Source organism: Salmo salar, chromosome ssa14, assembly GCF_905237065.1.
Source record: "Salmo salar chromosome ssa14, Ssal_v3.1, whole genome shotgun sequence".
Lineage (NCBI taxonomy): Eukaryota > Metazoa > Chordata > Actinopteri > Salmoniformes > Salmonidae > Salmo > Salmo salar.
This window is the reverse complement of record NC_059455.1, coordinates 97,844,457-97,870,281: the sequence shown is the minus strand read 5'-3', so window position 1 is coordinate 97,870,281 and position 25,825 is coordinate 97,844,457. Positions and strand designations below refer to the sequence as shown.

Genomic DNA, 25,825 nt, shown 5'->3' with positions numbered 1-25,825 from the left:
CAGAGCCTGAGAGAGAGAGGTAACCTGGGACTACAGAGCCTGAGAGAGAGAGGTAACCTGGGACCACAGAGCCTGAGAGAAAGGTAACCTGGGACCACAGAACCTGAGAGAGAGAGAGGTAACCTGGGACCACAGAGCCTGAGAGAGAGGTAACCTGGGACCACAGAGCCTGAGAGAGAGAGGTAACCTGGGACCACAGAGCCTGAGAGAGAGAGGTAACCTGGGACCACAGAGCCTGAGAGAGAGAGAGAGAGGTAACCTGGGACTACAGAGCCTGAGAGAGAGAGAGGTAACCTGGGACCACAGAGCCTGAGAGAGAGAGAGGTAACCTGGGACTACAGAGCCTGAGAGAGAGAGGTAACCTGGGACCACAGAGCCTGAGAGAGAGAGAGGTAACCTGGGACCACAGAGTCTGAGAGAGAGATTACCTGGGACTACAGAGCCTGAGAGAGAGAGAGGTAACCTGGGACCACAGAGCCTGAGAGAGAGAAAGGTAACCTGGGACCACAGAGCCTGAGAGAGAGAGGTAACCTGGGACTACAGAGCCTGAGAGAGAGAGAGGTAACCTGGGACCACAGAGCCTGAGAGAGAGAGGTAACCTGGGACCACAGAGCGTGAGAGAGAGAGGTAACCTGGGACCACAGAGCCTGAGAGAGAGAGAGGTAACCTGGGACTACAGAGCCTGAGAGAGAGAGGTAACCTGGGACCACAGAGCCTGAGAGAGAGAGGTAACCTGGGACCACAGAGCCTGAGAGAGAGAGGTAACCTGGGACCACAGAGCCTGAGAGAGAGAGAGGTAACCTGGGACCACAGAGCCTGAGAGAGAGAGGTAACCTGGGACTACAGAGCCTGAGAGAGAGAGAGGTAACCTGGGACCACAGAGCCTGAGAGAGAGAGGTAACCTGGGACCACAGAGCCTGAGAGAGAGAGGTAACCTGGGACCACAGAGCCTGAGAGAGAGAGAGGTAACCTGGGACTACAGAGCTTGAGAGAGAGAGGTAACCTGGGACCACAGAGCCTGAGAGAGAGAGAGGTAACCTGGGACCACAGAGCCTGAGAGAGAGAGGTAACCTGGGACTACAGAGCCTGAGAGAGAGAGGTAACCTGGGACCACAGAGCCTGAGAGAGAGAGGTAACCTGGGACCACAGAGCCTGAGAGAGAGAGAGGCAACCTGGGACCACAGAGCCTGAGAGAGAGAGGTAACCTGGGACCACAGAGCCTGAGAGAGAGGTAACCTGGGACCACAGAGCCTGAGAGAGAGGTAACCTGGGACTACAGAGCCTGAGAGAGAGAGGTAACCTGGGACCACAGAGCCTGAGAGAGAGAGAGGTAACCTGGGACCACAGAGCCTGAGAGAGAGAGGTAACCTGGGACCACAGAGCCTGAGAGAGAGAGGTAACCTGGGACCACAGAGCCTGAGAGAGAGAGAGGTAACCTGGGACCACAGAGCCTGAGAGAGAGAGGTAACCTGGGACCACAGAGCCTGAGAGAGAGAGGTAACCTGGGACCACAGAGCCTGAGAGAGAGAGGTAACCTGGGACCACAGAGCCTGAGAGAGAGAGAGAGAGGTAACCTGGGACTACAGAGCCTGAGAGAGAGAGGTAACCTGGGACCACAGAGCCTGAGAGAGAGAGAGGTAACCTGGGACTACAGAGCCTGGTAGAGAGAGGTAACCTGGGACTACAGAGCCTGAGAGAGAGGTAACCTGGGACTACAGAGCCTGAGAGAGAGAGGTAACCTGGGACTACAGAGCCTGAGAGAGAGAGAGGTAACCTGGGACCACAGAGCCTGAGAGAGAGAGAGGTAACCTGGGACCACAGAGCCTGAGAGAGAGAGGTAACCTGGGACCACAGAGCCTGGAGAGAGAGAGAGGTAACCTGGGACCACAGAGCCTGAGAGAGAGAGAGGTAACCTGGGACCACAGAGCCTGAGAGAGAGAGGTAACCTGGGACCACAGAGCCTGAGAGAGAGAGAGGTAACCTGGGACCACAGAGCCTGAGAGAGAGAGGTAACCTGGGACCACAGAGCCTGAGAGAGAGAGGTAACCTGGGACCACAGAGCCTAAAGAGAGAGAGAGAGGTAACCTGGGACCACAGAGCCTGAGAGAGAGAGGTAACCTGGGACCACAGAGCCTGAGAGAGAGAGAGGTAACCTGGGACCACAGAGCCTGAGAGAGAGAGGTAACCTGGGACCACAGAGCCTGAGAGAGAGAGGTAACCTGGGACCACAGAGCCTGAGAGAGAGAGGTAACCTGGGACTACAGAGCCTGAGAGAGAGAGGTAACCTGGGACCACAGAGCCTGAGAGAGAGAGAGGTAACCTGGGACCACAGAGCCTGAGAGAGAGATAACCTGGGACTACAGAGCCTGAGAGAAGAGAGGTAACCTGGGACCACAGAGCCTGAGAGAGAGGTAACCTGGGACCACAGAGCCTGAGAGAGAGGTAACCTGGGACTACAGAGCCTGAGAGAGAGAGGTAACCTGGGACCACAGAGCCTGAGAGAGAGAGAGGTAACCTGGGACCACAGAGCCTGAGAGAGAGAGGTAACCTGGGACCACAGAGCCTGAGAGAGAGAGGTAACCTGGGACCACAGAGCCTGAGAGAGAGAGAGGTAACCTGGGACCACAGAGCCTGAGAGAGAGAGGTAACCTGGGACCACAGAGCCTGAGAGAGAGAGGTAACCTGGGACCACAGAGCCTGAGAGAGAGAGGTAACCTGGGACCACAGAGCCTGAGAGAGAGAGAGAGAGAGAGGTAACCTGGGACTACAGAGCCTGAGAGAGAGAGGTAACCTGGGACCACAGAGCCTGAGAGAGAGAGAGGTAACCTGGGACTACAGAGCCTGAGAGAGAGAGGTAACCTGGGACTACAGAGCCTGAGAGAGAGAGGTAACCTGGGACCACAGAGCCTGAGAGAGAGAGAGGTAACCTGGGACCACAGAGCCTGAGAGAGAGATTACCTGGGACTACAGAGCCTGAGAGAGAGAGAGGTAACCTGGGACCACAGAGCCTGAGAGAGAGAGGTAACCTGGGACCACAGAGCCTGAGAGAGAGAGGTAACCTGGGACTACAGAGCCTGAGAGAGAGAGGTAACCTGGGACCACAGAGCCTGAGAGAGAGAGAGGTAACCTGGGACCACAGAGCCTGAGAGAGAGAGAGGTAACCTGGGACCACAGAGCCTGAGAGAGAGAGGTAACCTGGGACCACAGAGCCTGAGAGAGAGAGAGGTAACCTGGGACCACAGAGCCTGAGAGAGAGAGGTAACCTGGGACCACAGAGCCTGAGAGAGAGAGAGGTAACCTGGGACCACAGAGCCTGAGAGAGAGAGAGAGGTAACCTGGGACCACAGAGCCTGAGAGAGAGAGGTAACCTGGGACCACAGAGCCTGAGAGAGAGAGAGGTAACCTGGGACCACAGAGCCTGAGAGAGAGAGGTAACCTGGGACCACAGAGCCTGAGAGAGAGAGGTAACCTGGGACCACAGAGCCTGAGAGAGAGAGGTAACCTGGGACCACAGAGCCTGAGAGAGAGAGGTAACCTGGGACCACAGAGCCTGAGAGAGAGAGGTAACCTGGGACCACAGAGCCTGAGAGAGAGAGAGGTAACCTGGGACCACAGAGCCTGAGAGAGAGAGGTAACCTGGGACCACAGAGCCTGAGAGAGAGAGAGGTAACCTGGGACCACAGAGCCTGAGAGAGAGAGGTAACCTGGGACCACAGAGCCTGAGAGAGAGAGGTAACCTGGGACCACAGAGCCTGAGAGAGAGAGAGGTAACCTGGGACCACAGAGCCTGAGAGAGAGAGGTAACCTGGGACCACAGAGCCTGAGAGAGAGAGAGGTAACCTGGGACCACAGAGCCTGAGAGAGAGAGGTAACCTGGGACCACAGAGCCTGAGAGAGAGAGAGAGAGGTAACCTGGGACCTTCTCTATTTTCTCTTTTTTCCCCCTCTCTTTCTGGCGAGTGAACTGGGGTAATGCAGTGTGCCTGGAGGCTATAGTGTACTCTGGGATAGGTGTGTAGGTATGTGTTTGTTTGTTTGTTTGTTTGTTTGTGTATACAACGTGCATGCGAATGACTGAAAACAGAGAGGTGCTAAAGGATCGACTCAGTTGGGAGAAACATGTTGCTCCTTGTGTGATCAGTCAAAAGTTTGGACACATCAACTCATTCAAGGGTTTTTCTTTATTTTTACTATTTTCTACATTGTAGAATCATAGTGAAGACATCACAACTACAAAAGAACACATAGTAAGAACATGTAGTAAGCAAAAAGCATTTAACAAATCAAAATATATTTTCTATTTGAGATTCTTCAAAATAGCCACCCTTTGCCTTGATGACAGTTTTGTACACTCTTGGAATTCTCTCCGCCAGCTTCATGAGGTAGTCACCTGGAATGCATTTCAATTAAGTGTGCCTTGTTAAATGTTAATTTGTGGAGTTTATTTCCTTCTTAGTGCATTTGAGCCAATCAGTTGTGTTGTGACAAGATAGGGGGGGGAGTATACAGAAGATAGACCTATTTGGTAAAATACCAAGTCCATATCATGGCAAGAACAGCTCAAATAAGCAAAGAGAAACAACAGTCCATCATTACTTTAAGATATGGTCAGTCAATCGTGAACATTTCAAGAACTTTGAAAGTTTCTTTAAGTGCAGTTGCAAGCGCTATGATGAAACCGTCATAGGAATGGAAGACTCAGAGTTACCTCTGCTGCAGAGGATAAGTTCATTAGAGTTACCAGCCTCAGAAATTGCAGCCCAAATAAATTCTTCACAGAGTTCAAGTACCAGACACATCTCAACATCAACTGTTCAGAGGAGACTGTGTAAATCAGGCCTTCATGGTCGAATAGCTGCAAAGAAACTACTACTAAAGGACACCAGTAAGAAGAAGAGACGTGCTTGGGCCAAGAAACACGAGCAATGGACATGAGACCGGTGGAAATCTGTCCTTTGGTCTGATGAGTCCAAATTTGAGATTTTTGGTTCCAACCCGCTGTGTCTTTGTGAGACACAGATTAGGTGAACGGATGATCTCCGCATGTGTGGTTCCCACCGTGAAGCATGGAGGAGGAGGTGTGATGGTGTGTGGGGTGCTTTGCTGGTGACACTGTCAGTGATTTATTTAGAATTCAAGGCACACTTAACCAGCATGGCTACCACAGCATTAAGCAGTGATGCAACATCCCATCTGGTGTGAGCTTAGTGGAACTATCATTTATCTTTCAACAGGACAATGACCCAAAAGAAGAAAAAAAGTTGCAGTTCTCTGTTCCTTTGCTCAGACTGAAATGCTGTTTTCTCATCAAGTAATCATATTTTCACCCATCAGACATATTCTCAATGTAATCTTGTCTTTACTCATATGTAAAATTTGTTTTGATTTAGAATGGCCCATTATCAAATGGGCAGGAATATTGGCAGTGGGGGAAAGGATATGTAACTGGAGATGCGAATGGAGGCCGAGAGCTTTTCCCGATGGTTCCTTTTTCAATACCAGGCTACTTGGGTTTTATAGTGGAGCTGTGCTTAATATAAGCAGCTGAAAAATAAAAGAACAGTTATCTCACTCCACACATCAACCACTGTTTGAGGAGCACGCTCTCGCTGCCCGACAGGTGACATTCAAAACTAAACTCTGTATGCCATGGGCTTTCCAACCACGTTCCTGCAGCCTACCCACTGCTTCATTTGGGAAACCATGTGAAATCTGCAACAAAACATACTTCACTAAACTGTTGACAGATCCTTTGTACACTGCAGAAATGAATAAAGGAGAGAGAGAGAGAGGAGGAGGAGATGGTAACGCACAGTGGTGAGATATTCTGTATAACTAAAAGTAATGGGTCACCTAATTAAATATGAAAATTATAATTTCCCTATTACTAGGCTATTCAAAATCAAATACAAATGTACTATACTTGTAGGTTACCTGTTAGCCGCCCTGCACAATCAATGAACCAACAGCATCGCCTAGGGTTCTCTCCCAGACTCATGGATAGACATGTTTTAGCGTGGCATAAGGTAACCAGTCCATCCAGTATGCATGATAATACAGTCTACACTCCAAGGTGGTTACTCTAATTTGTTTAATATTGGAGTTAAAGTCTAGACCAACTATAAATCAGTTTTTGTTTCATGTTTTTCCGCCGTGTGTAATATACGGTAGGCTATGTGTTGTATAACAGCACAATCATTATTTTAATCCCGTTTTCTTTCTGGCTTGGGCAGATAAAGGGTCTAGAGGTTATGCATTTATCATCACCTTAGAAAGTACTGTCCATTTCGTTGTGTTAGACTTTGAAACAACATCCACAGCAAGCATGCTTTAAACTCAGTTTCAACCTTCTGTTGAACTTCTTCCTTCAAATTCATCAATCAAAGTGAGGTGAGTTTTTAAAGAGTTTTTGTCCATCCATTAGGACCTGATGGATGGACAATAGAGCCCTGAGTACCAGGCCATTAGGACCTGATGGAGGAACAATAGAGCCCTGAGTACCAGGCTATTAGGACCTGATGGAGGGACAATAGAGGCCTGAGTACCAGGCCATTAGGACCTGATGGAGGGACAATAGAGCCCTGAGTACCAGGCCATTAGGACCTGATGGATGGACAATAGAGCCCTGAGTTCCAGGCCATTAGGACCTGATGGAGGAACAATAGAGGCCTGAGTACCAGGCAATTAGGACCTGATGGAGGGACAATAGAGCCCTGAGTACCAGGCCATTAGGACCTGATGGATGGACACTAGAGCCTTGAGTTCCAGGCTATTAGGACTTGATGGAGGGACAATAGAGCCTTGAGTACCAGGCTATTAGGACATGATGGAGGGACAATAGAGCCCTGAGTACCAGGCCATTAGGAACTGATGGAGGGACAATAGAGCCCTGAGTACCAGGCCATTAGGACCTGATGGAGGGACAATAGAGCCCTGAGTACCAGGCCATTAGGACCTGATGGAGGAACAAGCGAGGTTAGGACCTGATGGAGGAACAATAGAGGCCTGAGTACCAGGCAATTAGGACCTGATGGATGGACAATAGAGCCCTGAGTACCAGGCCATTAGGACCTGATGGAGGAACAATAGAGCCCTGAGTACCAGGCTATTAGGACCTGATGGAGGGACAATAGAGGCCTGAGTACCAGGCCATTAGGACCTGATGGAGGGACAATAGAGCCCTGAGTACCAGGCCATTAGGACCTGATGGATGGACAATAGAGCCCTGAGTTCCAGGCCATTAGGACCTGATGGAGGAACAATAGAGGCCTGAGTACCAGGCCATTAGGACCTGATGGAGGGACAATAGAGGCCTGAGTACCAGGCCATTAGGACCCGATGAAGGGACAATAGAGCCCTGAGTACCAGGCCATTAGGACCTGATGGATGGAAAATAGAGCCCTGAGTTCCAGGCCATTAGGACCTGATGGAGGAACAATAAAGTCCTGAGTACCAGGCCATTAGGACCTGATGGAGGAACAATAGAGGCCTGAGTACCAGGCCATTAGGACCTGATGGAGGAACAATAAAGGCCTGAGTACCAGGCCATTAGGACCTGATAGTAGTTAGCAAGTCTGGAACTACCAATGCATGTCCAGAGTGCATAAAACGAGATTACCATGACTCAACGCTCACATGGAATTTTACTGCGGTCATGACTATTGACTGCTGGTGTGACGGTAATACGGTTACCACAACAGCCTTAAGAGGAGATAGAGGCTGGATGGACTGGGAGAGGAGAGATGGAGGAGGAGATAGGGCTGTCTCTGCTCAACCTATTAAAATGGATGTACTGTCTCACAGATGTGGTGTCTCATAGATGTCGTCTCTCTCTCCACCTCTCTCTCTCTGTTTCACTCGGACTCTCTCTCTCTCTCTCTCGCAAACGTTTTTGTGTTTTCTCTCTCTGTCTCACACTTTTCAGCTTTTTTGTCTCTTGCACACTTTCACTCTTCTTCTCCCTCACATCTCTCACTTCCTCTCATCTCTCACTTCCTCCCATCTCTCACTTCCTCCCATCTCTCACTTCCTCCCCCTCTCTCACTTCCCCTCATCTCTCACTTCCCCTCATCTCTCACTTCCTCCCCCTCTCTCACTTCCTCTCATCTCTCACTTCCTCCCCCTCTCTCACTTCCTCCCATCTCTCACTTCCTCCCATCTCTCACTTCCTCACCCTGTCTCACTTCCTCCCATCTCTCACTTCCTCTCATCGCTCACTTCCTCCCATCTCTCACTTCCTCTCATCTCTCACTTCCTCCCCCTCTCTCACTTCCTCCCCTCTCTCACTTCCTCCCATCTCTCACTTCCTCCCATCTCTCACTTCTTCCCATCTCTCACTTCTTCCCTCTCCCACTTCCTCTCATCTCTCACTTCCTCCCATCTCTCACTTCCTCCCATCTCTCACTTCCTCCCCCTCTTTCACTTCCTCCCCCTCTTTCACTTCCTCCCATCTCTCACTTCCTCCCATCTCTCACTTCCTTCCATCTCTCACTTCCTCCCCTCTCTCACTTCCTCCCATCTCTCACTTCCTCCCCCTCTCTCACTTCCTCCTATCTCTCACTTCCTCCCATCTCTCACTTCTTCCCATCTCTCACTTCCTCCCATCTCTCACTTCCTCCCATTTCTCACTTCCTCCCATTTCTCACTTCCTCCCCCTCTCTCATTTCCTCCCATCTCTCACTTCCTCCCCCTCTCTCACTTCCTCCCATCTCTCACTTCCTCCCATCTCTCACTTCCTCCCCCTCTCTCACTTCCTCCCATCTCTCACTTCTTCCCATCTCTCACTTCCTCCCATTTCTCACTTCCTCCCCCTCTCTCACTTCCTCCCATCTCTCACTTCTTCCCATCTCTCACTTCCTCCCATCTCTCACTTCCTCCCCCTCTCTAGAATTTTAATTACCATAGACAACTCGTCATAACAAAGTGATTGCTCCATTTTAGCATAGTTCATTTCTCAAGCCCTTTTTTTTTACTGCGTTGCATAATGTCCTTTCTGTAATCGTTCATCATCATTTATTCATTTATAATTCACCTTATAAATAACTCAAACATGTATAAATGAATTATTCTCTCACGAAGGCAAGATATTGTTATTGTTATGCTAACCATTGTGTTAACTATTCATAAATAGGATTATTTCCAACGATTCTGTCAGTTGACAGTTCATTAACCGTTTAACATCTGGTCTATTAGAGTAACCTGATATATTATTACAAAAAAACAACAACTGGTAACTCACTATTGACAGTTAGAATAGTAGAATAATAATAACTAGTAACATCAGGTGCAATTTATAAATGTGGTTGAGTATCAGCAGTTTTTCTCTTGTTATTTCAGTCACTCAATTAGCTGACAATTAATGCCATGTTAAATGTATTGATTTGTAGTTAGTCTAGTCTAAACTTGTAGTAATCATGTCCGAATACCGACCTGGCAGGCAGGGAACGTTCCCAGGGGGGCTCTGACCGCATCAGATCAACGTAAAGATACTAGCTAATATAGCCAGATGTTAACTAACTAAGATAACCAGATATTAACTAAGTAAGATAGCCAGATGTTAACTAAGATAGCCAGATGTTAACTAAGATAGCCAGATGTTAACTAACTAAGATAGCCAGATGTTAACTAACTAAGATAGCCAGATGTTAACTAGCTAAGATAGCCAGGTGTTAACTAAGATAGCCAGGTGTTAACTAAGATAGCCAGGTGTTAACTAAGATAACCAGATGTTAACTAGCTAAGATAGCCAGGTGTTAACTAACTAAGATAGCCAGATGTTAACTAAGATAGCCATGTGTTAACTAGCTAAGATAGCCAGGTGTTAACTAATATAACCAGGTGTTAACTAACTAAGATAGCCAGGTGTTAACTAACTAAGATAGCCAGGTGTTAACTAGCTAAGATTGCCAGATGTTAACCAGCTAAGATAGTCAGATGTTAACTAGCTAAGACAGCCAGGTGTTAACTAGCTAAGATAGCCAGGTGTTAACTAACTAAGATAGCAAGATGTTAACTAACTAAGATAGCCAGGTATTAACTAGCTAAGATAGCCATGTGTTAACTAGCTAATATAGCCAGATGTTAACTAAGATAGCCAGGTGTTAACTAATATAACCAGGTGTTAACTAGCTAAGATAGCCAGGTGTTAACTAAGATAGCCAGGTGTTAACTAAGATCGCCAGGTGTTAACTAGCTAATATAGCCATGTGTTAACTAGCTAATATAGCCAGATGTTAACTAAGATAGCCAGGTGTTAACTAATATAACCAGGTGTTAACTAGCTAAGATAGCCAGGTGTTAACTAATATAGCCAGGTGTTAACTAAGATAGCCAGGTGTTAACTAAGATAGCCAGGTGTTAACTAAGATAACCAGATGTTAACTAGCTAAGATAGCCAGGTGTTAACTAACTAAGATAGGCAGATGTTAACTAACTAAGATAGCCAGATGTTAACTAACTAAGATAGCCAGATGTTAACTAGCTAAGATAGCCAGGTGTTAACTAAGATAGCCAGGTGTTAACTAAGATAGCCAGGTGTTAACTAAGATAACCAGATGTTAACTAGCTAAGATAGCCAGGTGTTAACTAACTAAGATAGCCAGATGTTAACTAAGATAGCCATGTGTTAACTAGCTAAGATAGCCAGGTGTTAACTAATATAACCAGGTGTTAACTAACTAAGATAGCCAGGTGTTAACTAACTAAGATAGCCAGGTGTTAACTAGCTAAGATTGCCAGATGTTAACCAGCTAAGATAGTCAGATGTTAACTAGCTAAGACAGCCAGGTGTTAACTAGCTAAGATAGCCAGGTGTTAACTAACTAAGATAGCAAGATGTTAACTAACTAAGATAGCCAGGTATTAACTAGCTAAGATAGCCATGTGTTAACTAGCTAATATAGCCAGATGTTAACTAAGATAGCCAGGTGTTAACTAATATAACCAGGTGTTAACTAGCTAAGATAGCCAGGTGTTAACTAAGATAGCCAGGTGTTAACTAAGATCGCCAGGTGTTAACTAGCTAATATAGCCATGTGTTAACTAGCTAATATAGCCAGATGTTAACTAAGATAGCCAGGTGTTAACTAATATAACCAGGTGTTAACTAGCTAAGATAGCCAGGTGTTAACTAAGATAGCCAGGTGTTAACTAAGATAGCCAGGTGTTAACTAAGATAGCCAGGTGTTAACTAAGATAACCAGATGTTAACTAGCTAAGATAGCCAGGTGTTAACTAACTAAGATAGGCAGATGTTAACTAAGATAACCAGATGTTAATTAGCTAAGATAGCCAGGTGTTAACTAAGATAGCCAGGTGTTAACTAAGATAGCCAGGTGTTAACTAGCTAAGATAGCCAGATGTTAACTAACTAAGATAGCCAGGTGTTAACTAGCTAAGATAGCCATGTGTTAACTAACTAAGACAGCCAGGTGTTAACTAGCTAAGATAGCCAGGTGTTAACTAACTAAAATAGCAAGATGTTAACTAACTAAGATAGCCAGATGTTAACTAACTAAGATAGCCATGTGTTAACTAGCTAAGATAGTCAGGTGTTAACTAAGATAGCCAGGTGTTAACTAATATAACCAGGTGTTAACTAACTAAGATAGCCAGGTGTTAACTAACTAAGATAGCCAGGTGTTAACTAGCTAAGATTGCCAGATGTTAACTAGCTAAGATAGTCAGGTGTTAACCAGCTAAGATAGTCAGATGTTAACTAGCTAAGATAGCCAGGTGTTAACTAGCTAAGATAGCCAGGTGTTAACTAACTAAGATAGCAAGATGTTAACTAACTAAGATAGCCAGGTATTAACTAGCTAAGATAGCCATGTGTTAACTAGCTAATATAGCCAGATGTTAACTAAGATAGCCAGGTGTTAACTAATATAACCAGGTGTTAACTAGCTAAGATAGCCAGGTGTTAACTAAGATAGCCAGGTGTTAACTAAGATAGCCAGGTGTTAACTAGCTAATATAGCCATGTGTTAACTAGCTAATATAGCCAGATGTTAACTAAGATAGCCAGGTGTTAACTAATATAACCAGGTGTTAACTAGCTAAGATAGCCAGGTGTTAACTAAGATAGCCAGGTGTTAACTAAGATAACCAGATGTTAACTAGCTAAGATAGCCAGGTGTTAACTAACTAAGATAGGCAGATGTTAACTAAGATAACCAGATGTTAATTAGCTAAGATAGCCAGGTGTTAACTAAGATAGCCAGGTGTTAACTAAGATAGCCAGGTGTTAACTAGCTAAGATAGCCAGATGTTAACTAACTAAGATAGCCAGGTGTTAACTAGCTAAGATAGCCATGTGTTAACTAACTAAGACAGCCAGGTGTTAACTAGCTAAGATAGCCAGGTGTTAACTAACTAAAATAGCAAGATGTTAACTAACTAAGATAGCCAGATGTTAACTAACTAAGATAGCCAGGTGTTAACTAGCTAAGATAGTCAGGTGTTAACTAAGATAGCCAGGTGTTAACTAATATAACCAGGTGTTAACTAACTAAGATAGCCAGGTGTTAACTAACTAAGATAGCCAGGTGTTAACTAGCTAAGATTGCCAGATGTTAACTAGCTAAGATAGTCAGATGTTAACTAGCTAAGATAGCCAGGTGTTAACTAGCTAAGATAGCCAGGTGTTAACTAACTAAGATAGCAAGATGTTAACTAACTAAAATAGCAAGATGTTAACTAACTAAGATAGCCAGATGTTAACTAACTAAGATAGCCATGTGTTAACTAGCTAAGATAGTCAGGTGTTAACTAAGATAGCCAGGTGTTAACTAACTAAGATAGCCAGGTGTTAACTAGCTAAGATTGCCAGATGTTAACTAGCTAAGATAGTCAGGTGTTAACCAGCTAAGATAGTCAGATGTTAACTAGCTAAGATAGCCAGGTGTTAACTAGCTAAGATAGCCAGGTGTTAACTAACTAAGATAGCAAGATGTTAACTAACTAAAATAGCAAGATGTTAACTAACTAAGATAGCCAGATGTTAACTAACTAAGATAGCCATGTGTTAACTAGCTAAGATAGTCAGGTGTTAACTAAGATAGCCAGGTGTTAACTAGCTAAGATAGCCATGTGTTAACTAACTAAGATAGCCAGGTGTTAACTAGCTAAGATAGCCAGGTGTTAACTAACTAAGATAGCCAGGTGTTAACTAGCTAAGATAGCCAGGTGTTAACTAAGATAGCCAAGTGTTAACTAGCTAAGATAGCCATGTGTTAACTAACTAAGATAGCCAGGTGTTAACTAGCTAAGATAGCCAGGTGTTAACTAACTAAAATAGCAAGATGTTAACTAACTAAGATAGTCATGTGTTAACTAGCTAAGATAATCAGGTGTTAACTAAGATAGCCAGGTGTTAACTAATATAACCAGGTGTTAACTAGCTAAGATAGCCAGGTGTTAACTAAGATAGCCAGGTGTTAACTAACTAAGATAGCCAGGTGTTAACTAACTAAGATAGCCATGTGTTAACTAGCTAAGATAGCCAGGTGTTAACTAAGATAGCCAGGTGTTAACTAACTAAGATAGCCAGGTGTTAACTAACTAAGATAGCCAGGTGTTAACTAGCTAAGATTGCCAGGTGTTAACTAGCTAAGATAGCCAGGTGTTAACTAGCTAAGTTAGCCAGGTGTTAACTAGCTATGATAGCCAGATGTTAAACAGCCAGGTGTTAACTAACTAAGATAGCCAGGTGTTAACTAGCAGGTTAGATAGGCTACCTGTCCACGTCCTTGTCAACAACAACTTCATTTAGATGAAACACTAGCTGCTGCTCGTTGTAGCCTATTCCACATTGAGCTAACTTAATTCCTTACTTTTTATTCCCATTTGCATTGATTAGAGATCTCCTACTTCCCTTACTCCATATGTTATATCATTGTATATAGCATTGTCATACAGATCATTTCATTTAATTGAGACAAAACATTTTAATTGTTTTCCCCGAAAAATGTGATGGAAGCAAGCTAACAACTGAGAAACAAGGCAAGAATGGCCTTCTATGCCATCGAAAGGAACATACAATTCGACATACCAATTAGGATCTGGCTAAAAATACTTGAATCAGTTAAAGAACCCATTGCCCTTTATGGTTGTGAGGTCTGGGGTCCGCTCACCAACCAAGAATTTACAAAATGGGACAAACACCAAATTGACAATCATGCAAAAATATCCTCTGTGTACAACGTAAAACACCAAATAATGCATACAGAGCAGAATTAGGCCGATACCCGCTATTTATCAAACTCCTGAAAAGAGCCGTTAAATTCTACAACCACGTGAAAGGAAGTGATTCCCAAACATTCCATAACAAAGCCATCCCCCAAAGATAATTACAGTGGAAATAATTTAGACAAAAACTGAGCAAACTAGAATGCTATTTGGCCCTAAATACCTGACCACCGTGACTGACTCAAAATTAAGGACATCTTTGACTATGTACAGACTCAGTGAGCATAGCCTTGCTATTGAGAAAGGCCGCCGTAGGCAGACCTGGCTCTCAAGAGAAGACAGGCTATGTGCAACACTGCCCACAAAATGAGGCGGAAACTGAGCAGCACTTCCTAACCTCCTGCCATATTAAAGACACATATTTCCCTCAGATTACACAGATGCACAAAGAATTTGAAAAAAACTCCCATAAAACTCCCATATCTATTGGGTGAAAAACCAGTGTGTCATCACAGCAGCAAGATTTGTGACCTGTTGCCACAAGAAAAGGGCAAGCAGTGAAGAACAAAAAAACACCATTGTAAATACAACCCATATTTCTGTTTATGTAACGCCCTGGCCATAGAGAGGGGTTTTTTGTTCTTTATTTTGGTTAGGCCAGGGTGTTACATTGGGTGGGCGTTCTATGTTCCTTTTTCTATGTTTTGGTATTTCTTTGTTTTGGGCCATGTGTGTGGCTCCCAATCAGGCACAGGTGGTGCTCATTGCTGCTGATTGGGAGTCACACATAAGGAGCATGTTTTTCCTTTGGGTTTTGTGGGTAATTGTTTCTTGTTTAGTGTGGTTGCACCTGACAGGACTGTTGGCTGTCAGTTTCCTTGTTTTTGTATAGTGTTCTTTCCAATTAAATTGAAGGATGAATACTAACTCTGCTGCATTTTGGTCCTTTCCTGAAGACAGCCCTTACAGTTTATTTATTTTCACTTTTTTTACTTGAACTATTTGCACATCATTACAACACTGTATATAGACATAATATGACATTTGAAATGTCTTTATTCTTTTGAAACTTCTGTAAGTGTAATGTTTACTGTTCATTTTATAATGTTTATTTTACTTTTGTTTATTATCTACTACACTTATCTACTACACTATCTATTATCTACTACACTACGCTTTGGTAATGTTAACATATGTTTCCCATGACAATTCAATTTTAATTGAATTTAGAGAGAGAGAGAGAGTGAGAGAAAGCCCCTTAAATTGAATTGGTAAAGACGAGAGACTATGCAAAATCCCCATTCGTCTTGCCGTCCATGACGATGATGATTAGCTCTGTAATTGGTCCTATTTCAGCCAGTAGGAGAGATTAAAAGTGAATAAAAAGTAAAAGGAGGAGAAAAAACTGAGACAGAATATAACAGAATGAACAGAAAGCTGCTAGCCATGGAGAGGAAGAGATTCCAATCAACTTGATTGGTTGAACCGGAATTTAATCTGTACTGCATTACAGAAGGCCCGGACAGTGGAAAAACACATATTGTCAGTGTGGGAACTGAAATTCAACGATGCCAAATGATACATAGCAGTGCTTGTCTAAAATACAGAACTAAAGTTGTAGTCTGAAGTTTACATACACCTTAGCCAAATACATTTAAACTCAGTTTTTCACAATTCCTGACATTTAATCCTAGTAAAAATTCCCTGTTTTAGGTCAGTTAGGATCACCACTTTATTTTAAGAATGTAAAATGTCAGAATAATGGTAGAGAGAATGATTTATTTCAGTTTAAATTTTGATTATTTACATTCCCAGTGGGTCAGAAGTTTACATACACTCAATTAGTATTTGGTAACATTGACTTTAAATAGTTTAACTTGGGTCAAACATTTCAGGTAGCCTTCCACAAGCTTCCCACAATAAGTTTTGGCCCATTACTCCTGACAAAGCTGGAGTAAAAGACTCAGATTTGTAGGCCTCCTTGCTCGCACACGCTTTTCAGTTCTGCCCACAACTTTTCTATGGGATTGAGGTCAGGGCTTTGTGATGCCCACTCCAGTACCTTCACTTTGTTTTCCTTAAGCCATTTTGCCACAACTTTGGAAGTGCTTGGGGTCATTGTCCATTTGGAAGGCCCATTTGCGACCAAGCTTTAACTTCCTGATTGATGTCTTGAGATGTTGCTTCAATATATCCACATCATTTTCCTACTACATGATGCCATCTATTTTGTGAAGTGCACCAGTCCCTCCTGCAGCAAAGCACCCCCACAACATGATGCTGCCACCCCCGTGCTTCACAGTTGGGATGGTGTTATTCGGTTTGCAAGCCTCCCCCTTTTTCCTCCAAACATAACGATGGTCATTATGGCCAAACAGTTCTATTTTTGTTTCATCAGACGAGGACATTTATCCAAAAAGTACGATCTTTGTCCCCATGTGCAGTTGCAAACCGTAGTCTGGCTTTTTTTATGGCGGTTTTGGAGCAGTGGCTTCTTCCTTGCTGAGCGGCCTTTCAGGTTATGTCGATATAGGACTCGTTTTACTGTGGATATAGATACTTTTGTACCTGTTTCCTCCAGCATCTTCACAAGGTTCTTCGCTGTTGTTCTGGGAATTATTTGCACTTTTCGCACCAAAGTGCGTTCATCTCCAGGAGACAGAACGAGTCCCCTTCCTGAGCGGTATGACAGCTGCTTGGTCCCATGGTGTTTATACTTACATACTATTGTTTATACAGATGAACGTAGTACCTTCAGGTGTTTGGAAATTGCTCCCAAGGAGGAACCAGACTTGTGGAGGTCTACAATCTTTTTTTCCGAGGTCTTGGCTGATTTCTTTTGATTTTCCCATGATGTCAAGCAAAGAGGCACTGAGTTTGAAGGTAGGCCTTGAAATACATCCACAGGTACACCTCCAATTGACACAAATGATGTCAACTAGCCTATCAGAAGCTTATAAAGCCATGACATTTTCTGGAATTTTCCAAGCTGTTTAAAGGCACAGTCAACTTAGTGTATGTAAACTTCTGACCCACTGGAATTGTGATACAGTGAATTATAAGTGAAATAATCTGTATGCAAACAATTGTTGGAAAATTACTTGTGTCATGCACAAAGTAGATGTCCTAACCAACATGCCAAAACTATAGTTTGTTAACAAGACATTTCTGGAGTGGTTGAAAAACGAGTTTTAATGACTCCAACCTAAGTGTATGTAAACTTCCGACTGCATATATTACTGTAAATCAATGGTGCGTAGTCTGTTTATGTACCAGGTTTTTGTACCAGGTTTTTGTACCAGGTAAACAGTGGGCTGTAATAAAGAAGCACATATCTCTGAGGCAAACCTGACCTCCCTACACTGATACCCCCCTACCCTACACTGATACCTCTCTACATCCCTACCTCCCCACCCAACTACCTCCCTACCCCACACTGCTACATCCCTACCCCATACTGCTTCCTCCCTACCTCACACTGCTTCTTCCCTACCTCCCACTGCTTCCTCCCTACCCCACACTGCTACATCCCTACCACCCTACCTCCCTACACACTCTGCTATCTCCCTATCCCACACTGCTTCCTCCCTACTCCACACTGCTACCTCCTTTCCTCCCTACCTCACACTGCTACCTCCCTACCTCACACTGCTTCCTCCCTACCTCACACTGCTACCTCCCTACCTCACACTGCTACCTCCCACTGCTTCCTCCCTACCCCTCACTGCTTCCTCCCTGCCTCCCACTGCTACCTCCCTACCTCCCTACCTCCCTACCCCTCACTGCTACCTCCCTACCCCTCACTGCTACCTCCCTACCTCCCTACCCCACACTGCTTCCTCCCTACCTCACACGGGTCAACTGGGACTTTAGCTGTGTTGCTTTTGTTGTCACCTGACACACCGGGTGATGCTCATTGATGAACAACAACAACATGTGTTGAGTGAGGACAGCCCTCTTCGCCGTATATCGATTTGGACCTCAGATTAATCACAGCAGCATTCATACCGTATCACATATTCAATCAGACTTAATCATATGCATTCATTCTCATCATTTTGTTCTCAACTACACTACACGTGTTGTTTTTGGTAAATATCACCGTGTTGTATCGATTGGGAGACTTAAAACATCAGGTATATTCCGTTGTCGTCTAGATTCAACATGACCAGTACTTAGCAATCCCTTTACTTATCATTTAACCACGAGATAAGACCGCCACATAACATATAAAACCAGTACTTAGCAATCCCTTTACTTATCATTTAACCACGAGATAAGACCGCCACTTAACATAAGAAACCATATCAGCTAGGAAACATGCAGTATCCATATCTGACCTTAGAATCACACAATCCAATAGGGAGAAGGAGCTGACAGAATTCTATCTCAACTCTCCCACTCACCCAATGACAGACATCCTTCCACTTCAACACTGTTATGTGGCCAATATATTGTTTCATGTCATGTTTCATGTTATGTTTCATGTTTCACGTAGAAGACAAGAAGGAGATTTGGAGAGAGAGTAGAGAGAGAGAGAGAGTAGAGAGAGTAGAGAGAGAGTAGAGAGAGAGTAGAGAGAGAGAGAGAGAGAGAGAGTAGAGAAAGAGAGAAATATAATGATGTTCCAAAAAAGGTCCAGTTCCCAGGACCACAAATACAAATTTCATCAAGACACTATTGTCATACAACACACAAAAAAAACACCACATACCTTGGCCTAAACATCAGTGCCACAGGTAACTTCCACAAAGCTATGAACGATCTGAGATACTGTGTGTGTGTGTGTGTGTGTGTGTGTGTGTGTGTGTGTGTGTGTGTGTGTGTGTGTGTGTGTGTGTGTGTGTGTGTGTGTGTGTGTGTGTGTGTGTGTGTGTGTGTGTGTGTGTGTGAGAGAGAAAAGGCTGAGTGGAGAGTGAGAAAGTGAAAGGAAGAGAGAGAGAGTTAATTTAGATGCATGACTCGGACAAAAGCAGACCAGATGCAAGAATTCCACCAGCTGTGTGTAATGTGTTAGTTTATTGGAGAATCACAGAGGAATTCAATATTGAGCCTGATCGTGGGCATAAGACTAACTAAGTGCATTTAGCATTCAGAGTGTATTTTATGATGTGTGTGTGTGTGTGTGAGTGTTGTGTGTATATGTTTCTAATGTGTATGTGCAAGCGTGAGCATTTGCATTAGTGTGTGTATGCATAAGTGTGTGCCTGTGCCTGTGCCTGTGTGTGTGTGTGTGTGTGTGTGTGTGTGTGTGTGTGTGTGTGTGTGTGTGTGTGTGTGTGTGTGTGTGTGTGTGTGTGTGTGTGTGTGTGTGTGTGTGTTTGTGTGTGTGTGTAATGTTTGTGTTGACGGCTGCAGCAGCATCTGATTTTGGTGTTAGTAGAAACGACTGCTCATAATTCTGCTAATGTTTCACCATTACTGCTCTACAGTCTTCTGGAAGAGAAGAGATCATTTATAAACATTACCCTCCTTCTCTTTCCTCCTTTACAAGAAGACAAGAAGGAGATTTGGAGAGAGAGTAGAGAGAGAGAGAGAGTAGAGAGAGTAGAGAGAGAGTAGAGAGAGAGTAGAGAGAGAGAGTAGAGAGAGAGAGAGAGAGAGAGTAGAGAAAGAGAGAAATATAATGATGTTCCAAAAAAGGTCCAGTTCCCAGGACCAGAAATACAAATTCCATCTAGACACTATTGTCATACAACACACAAAAAAACGGCACATACCTTGGCCTAAACATCAGCGCCACAGGTAACTTCCACAAAGCTGTGAACGATCTGAGATACAAGGCAAGGAAGGCCTTCTATGCCATCAAAAGGAACATAAAATTCAACATACCAATTAGGATCTGGCCAAAAATACTTGAATAAGTTATAGAATCCATTGCCCTTCATGGTTGTGAGGTCAGGGGTCTGCTCAAAAACCAATAGTTCACAAAATGGGACAAACACCAAATTTAGACTCTGCCTGCAGAATTCTGCAAACATATCCTAAGTATACAATGTAAAACACCAAATAATGCATGCAGAGCAGAATTAGGCCGATACCCGCTAATAATCAAAATCCAGAAAAAAGACATTAAATTCCTTAACTACCTAAAAGGAAGCGATTTCCAAACCTTCCATAACAAAGCCATCGCTTACCGAGAGATTAATCTGGAGAAGAGTCCCCTAAGCAAGCTGGTTCACAAACACAACCCACAGAGCCCCAGGACAGCAACACAATTAGACACCAACCAAATCATGAGAAAACAAAAAAGATTATTACTTGACACATTGGAAATAATTAAAACTGAGCCAACTAGAATGCTATTTGGCCCTAAAAAGAGAGAACACAGTGGCAGAATACCTGACCACTGTGACTGACCCACACTTAAGGAAAGCTTTGACTATGTACAGACTCAGTGAGCATAGCCTTGCTATTGAGAAAGGCCGCCGTAGGCAGACCTGGCTCTCAAGAGAAGACAGGCTATGTGCAACACTGCCCACAAAATGAGGTGGAAACTGAGCTGCACTTCCTAACCTCCTGCCAAATGTATGACCATATTAGAGACACATATTTCCCTCAGATTACACAGATCCACAAAGAATTAGAAAACTTCTGTGAGTGTAAGGTTTACTGTTCATTTATATTGTTTATTTCACTTTTGTATATTATCTACTTCACTTGATTTGGCAATGTTTCCCCATGCCAATAAAACCTATTCAACTATCATATCTTTCATTGCCTTGTCCATTTCTAATAGCATTGATTAAGGAAGAGGACGTTGGAAACAAGTCACTTGGGAAATAATGGGTCTTCAAGTTTCACACAAAGGTCAAGAATCATACGGACAAGAAGACCTGTGAACAGGTACAGTACATCCAACCAGTCAGGACTGAATGAAGCCCATAAGAAGAAGAAGAAGAATGAAGAACGTTCCCCATTGTTCCATCATGAAATATCTGGATAACCATATCATAGTTAGATGTCCAAATTCACCTTGAACCATAGAACGCTGGAACCAAGGAACCCTGGGACCATAGAACCCTGGAACCACAGAACCGTGGAACTCTGGAACAACAGAACCCTGGAACAACAGAACCCTGGAACCACAGAACCATGGAACCCTGGAACAACAGAACCCTGGTGTCACGGAACCCTGGAAACACGAAACCCTGGAACCACTGAACAACACACCATGATATGCACATCAGGATACCTGAATCAGCTCCACAGGAGGTGAAGAATAAAAATGATCCCCGTTATTCCATGTCAATGATGGAATGACTCGCCTAGAATATCCAGGATCATGTTCCACCCCTCAATCCCCCGGATCAGGTAATTAGCTTAATTAGCCTGTCCTTCCGCCTCTCTGTTAGTACTGTATCATCCCTTTATGGGTCATAAAACACTCCTCCATGAAGAGGAAATACGACAAGGACCCCTAGACTAGCACGGTGAACCATCACACACACACACACACACACACACACACACACACACACACACACACACACACACACACACACACACACACACACACACACACACACACACACACACACACACACACACACACACACACACACACACACACACACGTAGCCTGGTGAGGTGAACCATCTCATAGTGCCAGCTAGCTACCGCGACAGTTAACCATCCAGGCTACCATCCATGCTGTGGGAAGTCAAACCATGCATATAAATACAATTAGCCTAATGCACACTGATTATATATACCGTGCTGTAGCAAGTATGCTAATCAAGGTGGGGAGTACAGTAGGCTACAGTATATTCTCTGTATGATGGGAAGTGTTCAGAGGGGAATGAGAAGTCAAAGGAATCAGTAATGGAGTACTCACAGACAGATACAGAGGGAGGAGGAGCAGGAGGAAGATTAACGGCAGAGATATATAGTGAGAACATTAAAGTCAGAGAGAGAGAGAGAGAGAGAGCGACAGAGTGAGAGAGAGAGACAGATAGAGAGAGAGAGAGAGAAAGAGTGAGAGATAGAAACAGAGTGAGAGAGACAGAGAGAGAGACAGAGATAGTGACAGAGAGACAGAGATAGTGACAGAGAAAGAGAGAGAGAGAGAGACAGAGAGAGTGACAGAGAGAGAGACAGAGAAAGAGAGAGAGAAAGAGACAGAGAGACAGAGAGAGTGACAGAGAGAGTGACAGAGAGAGAGACAGAGAAAGAGAGAGAGAGAGAGAGAGAGAGAGAGAGAGAGAGTGACAGAGAGAGACAGAGAGAGAGACAGAGAGAGTGACAGAGAGAGTGACAGAGAAAGAGAGAGTGACAGAGAGAGAGACAGAGAGAGTGACAGAGAGAGAGAGAGACAGAGAAAGAGAGAGAGTGTGCGAGAGAGAGAGTGAGAGAGTGACAGAGAGAGAGACAGAGAGAGTGACAGAGAGAGAGAGACAGAGAAAGAGAGAGTAACAGAGAGAGAGACAGAGTGACAGAGAGAGACAGAAAAAGAGAGAGAGAGAGAGAGAGTGTGCGAGAGAGAGAGAGACAGAGAGAGTGTGCGAGAGAGAGAGAGACAGAGAGAGAGACGCACATACAGTCAGTATGTTGCCGTCATAGGTTTTGTAAGACTTTATTTATGTCATGTACAGTATCTTACCTTCATAGATGGCCTTGAAGCCTTGTCCACTGACAGCATAGTCTGTCAGCAGCCACAGTGTGAGGCTGGGTCCTGTGCTCACTATGGGCGACGGCAGCTGGAACCCCGTCAACCTATGGAAACAGAGAGAGAGAGGAATATTCAGCGAATAACAATATGCTATATGACAGGCAGTCAATCTAGAAACCAGTCCAGGGCCAGTTGTCACAAAGCGTAGGAGTGCTGATCACGGATCAGTTTAGATCATAATGAATAAGCTTAAATGTCCAATTCAGCTAATTCATTATGATCTCAACTGATCTGAGATCAGCAGTCTGTAAGTGTTTGTCTAGAAATAGATCAGCAGTCTGTAAGGGTTTGTCTACAAATAGATCAGCAGTCTGTAAGTGTTTGTCTAGAAATAGATCAGCAGTCTGTAAGTGTTTGTCTAGAAATAGATCAGCAGTCTGTAAGTGTTTGTCTACAAATAGATCAGCAGTCTGTAAGTGTTTGTCTACAAATAGATCAGCAGTCTGTAAGTGTTTGTCTACAAATAGATCAGCAGTCTGTAAGTGTTTGTCTACAAATAGATCAGCAGTCTGTAAGTGTTTGTCTAGAAATAGATCAGCAGTCTGTAAGTGTTTGTCTGCAAATAGATCAGCAGTCTGTATCTCCTGCTGTGAGATATTTAATGGGTCCAGACAGTATGCGCTCTAATAGCAGGTTAATAACAACCAAAAGCTTACTGGTACTTGTAGCAGCAAGTGCGTCCGTTCTCAGGTCAGATTACCCATCATACAACACAAGCACAGTTCAATGAACCAGCTTGGCAAACACATGTAGCAAAGAAGTCAAATCAAAATTCAAACAACATTTTATTGGTTGTGTACACATATGTTTTTACATGTTACCGCAGGTACAGTGTTGTGGTAATGTTTCTAGCACTAACAGTGCAGTAATATCTAACAATACACACAAATATCCTCAAATAAAAATTAATTAATTAATAAATATCAAAACAACATGTCAGAGTCCAGAATATAAATATGTACACAGACAGGACATAGACTGACCAGGTGAATCCAGGTGAAAGCTATGATCCCTTATTGACGTCCACTTGTTAAATCCACTTCAATCAGTGTAGATGAAGAGGAGGAGACAGGTTTTAACGAAGTATTGTTAAGCCTTGAGACAATTGAGACATGGATTGGGTTTGTGTGTGCCATTCAGAGGGTGAACGGGGTATGTACCAGGCGCACCGGTTTGAGCGTGTCAAGAACTTCAACGCTGCTGGGTTTTTCACGCTCAACAGTTTCCTGTGTTTATAAAGAACGGTCCACCACCCAAAGTTGACAACTGTGAGCAGCATTGGAGTCAACATGGGCCATCATCGCTGTGGAATGCCTTTGACACCTTGTAGAGTCCATGCCCTGACAAATTGATGCTGTTCTGAGGGCAAAAGGGGGGTGGAACTCAATATTAGGAAGGTGTTCCTAATGTTTTGTACACTCAGAGCATATATACAATACCAGTCAAAAGTTGACACACCTACTCATTCTAGGGTTTTTCTTTCATTTTTTTACTATTTTCTACATTGTAGAATAATAGCGATGACATCAAAACTATGAAATAACACATACGGAATCATGTAGTAACCAAAACAAGTGTTAAACTAAATCAAGATGTATGTCATTAGATTCTTCAAAGTAGCCACCTGTTGGCCTTGATGACAGCTTTCCACAGTCTCTGCATCCTCTCAACCAGCTTCATGAGATAGTCACCTAGGCATCCTCTCAACCAGCTTCATGAGATAGTCACCTAGGTATCCTCTCAACCAGCTTCATGAGATAGTCACCTAGGCATCCTCTCAACCAGCTTCATGAGATAGTCACCTAGGCATCCTCTCAACCAGCTTCATGAGATAGTCACCTAGGCATCCTCTCAACCAGCTTCATGAGATAGTCACCTAGGTATCCTCTCAACCAGCTTCATGAGATAGTCACCTAGGCATCCTCTCAACCAGCTTCATGAGATAGTCACCTAGGCATCCTCTCAACCAGCTTCATGAGATAGTCACCTAGGCATCCTCTCAACCAGCTTCATGAGATAGTCACCTAGGCATCCTCTCAACCAGCTTCATGAGATAGTCACCTAGGCATCCTCTCAACCAGCTTCATGAGATAGTCACCTAGGTATCCTCTCAACCAGCTTCATGAGATAGTCACCTAGGTCACCCAAACACTTGGATGAGTAGGTCTGTCCAAAACGTTTGACTGCTACTCTATATCTAGACATCATGGACAGCATATAAATAGAAAAGCAAGGCACAGCAGTAGTTATATAGGATGAACCTTGACTAGAATACAGTATATACATATGAAGTGGACAGCAGTAGTTATATAGGATGAACCAGGACTAGAATACAGTATATACATATGAAGTGGACAGCAGTAGTTATATAGGATGAACCAGGACTAGAATACAGTATATACATATGAAGTGGACAGCAGTAGCTATGTAGGATGAACCATGACTAGAATACAGTATATACATATGAAGTGGACAGCAGTAGTTATATAGGATGAACCATGACTAGAATACAGTATATACATATGAAGTGGACAGCAGTAGTTATATAGGATGAACCAGGACTAGAATACAGTATATACATATGAAGTGGACAGCAGTAGTTATATAGGATGAACCAGGACTAGAATACAGTATATACATATGAAGTGGACAGCAGTAGTTATATAGGATGAACCAGGACTAGAATACAGTATATACATATGAAGTGGACAGCAGTAGCTATGTAGGATGAACCAGGACTAGAATACAGTATATACATATGAAGTAGTTATATTGGATGAACCAGGACGTAGAATACAGTATATACATATTAAGTGGGTAAAACAGTATGTAAACATTGTTAAAGTGGCCAGTGTTCAATGACTTATTTAATTGTTATTTATTGAAGATCTTGTCTCACATCATCATTGAATCTCTGCTAGCTACATGCTAATGATGTGTTTAGCATAGCAACATCACGTTTTTTTT

The 25,825-nt window shown here is 43.7% G+C and overlaps 1 protein-coding gene across 1 annotated transcript in view; it reads right to left on the bottom strand.

The window, feature by feature from the left end:
* The window catches only part of csmd2 (CUB and Sushi multiple domains 2), a 776,204-nt gene that overhangs the window by 621,837 nt on the left and 128,542 nt on the right, over nt 1–25,825 (bottom strand). The window contains exon 3 of the mRNA XM_045695078.1: nt 22,790–22,902. Within this exon, the coding sequence (XP_045551034.1) occupies nt 22,790–22,902 (113 nt within the window). The remainder of the gene's footprint in view (nt 1–22,789; nt 22,903–25,825) is intronic.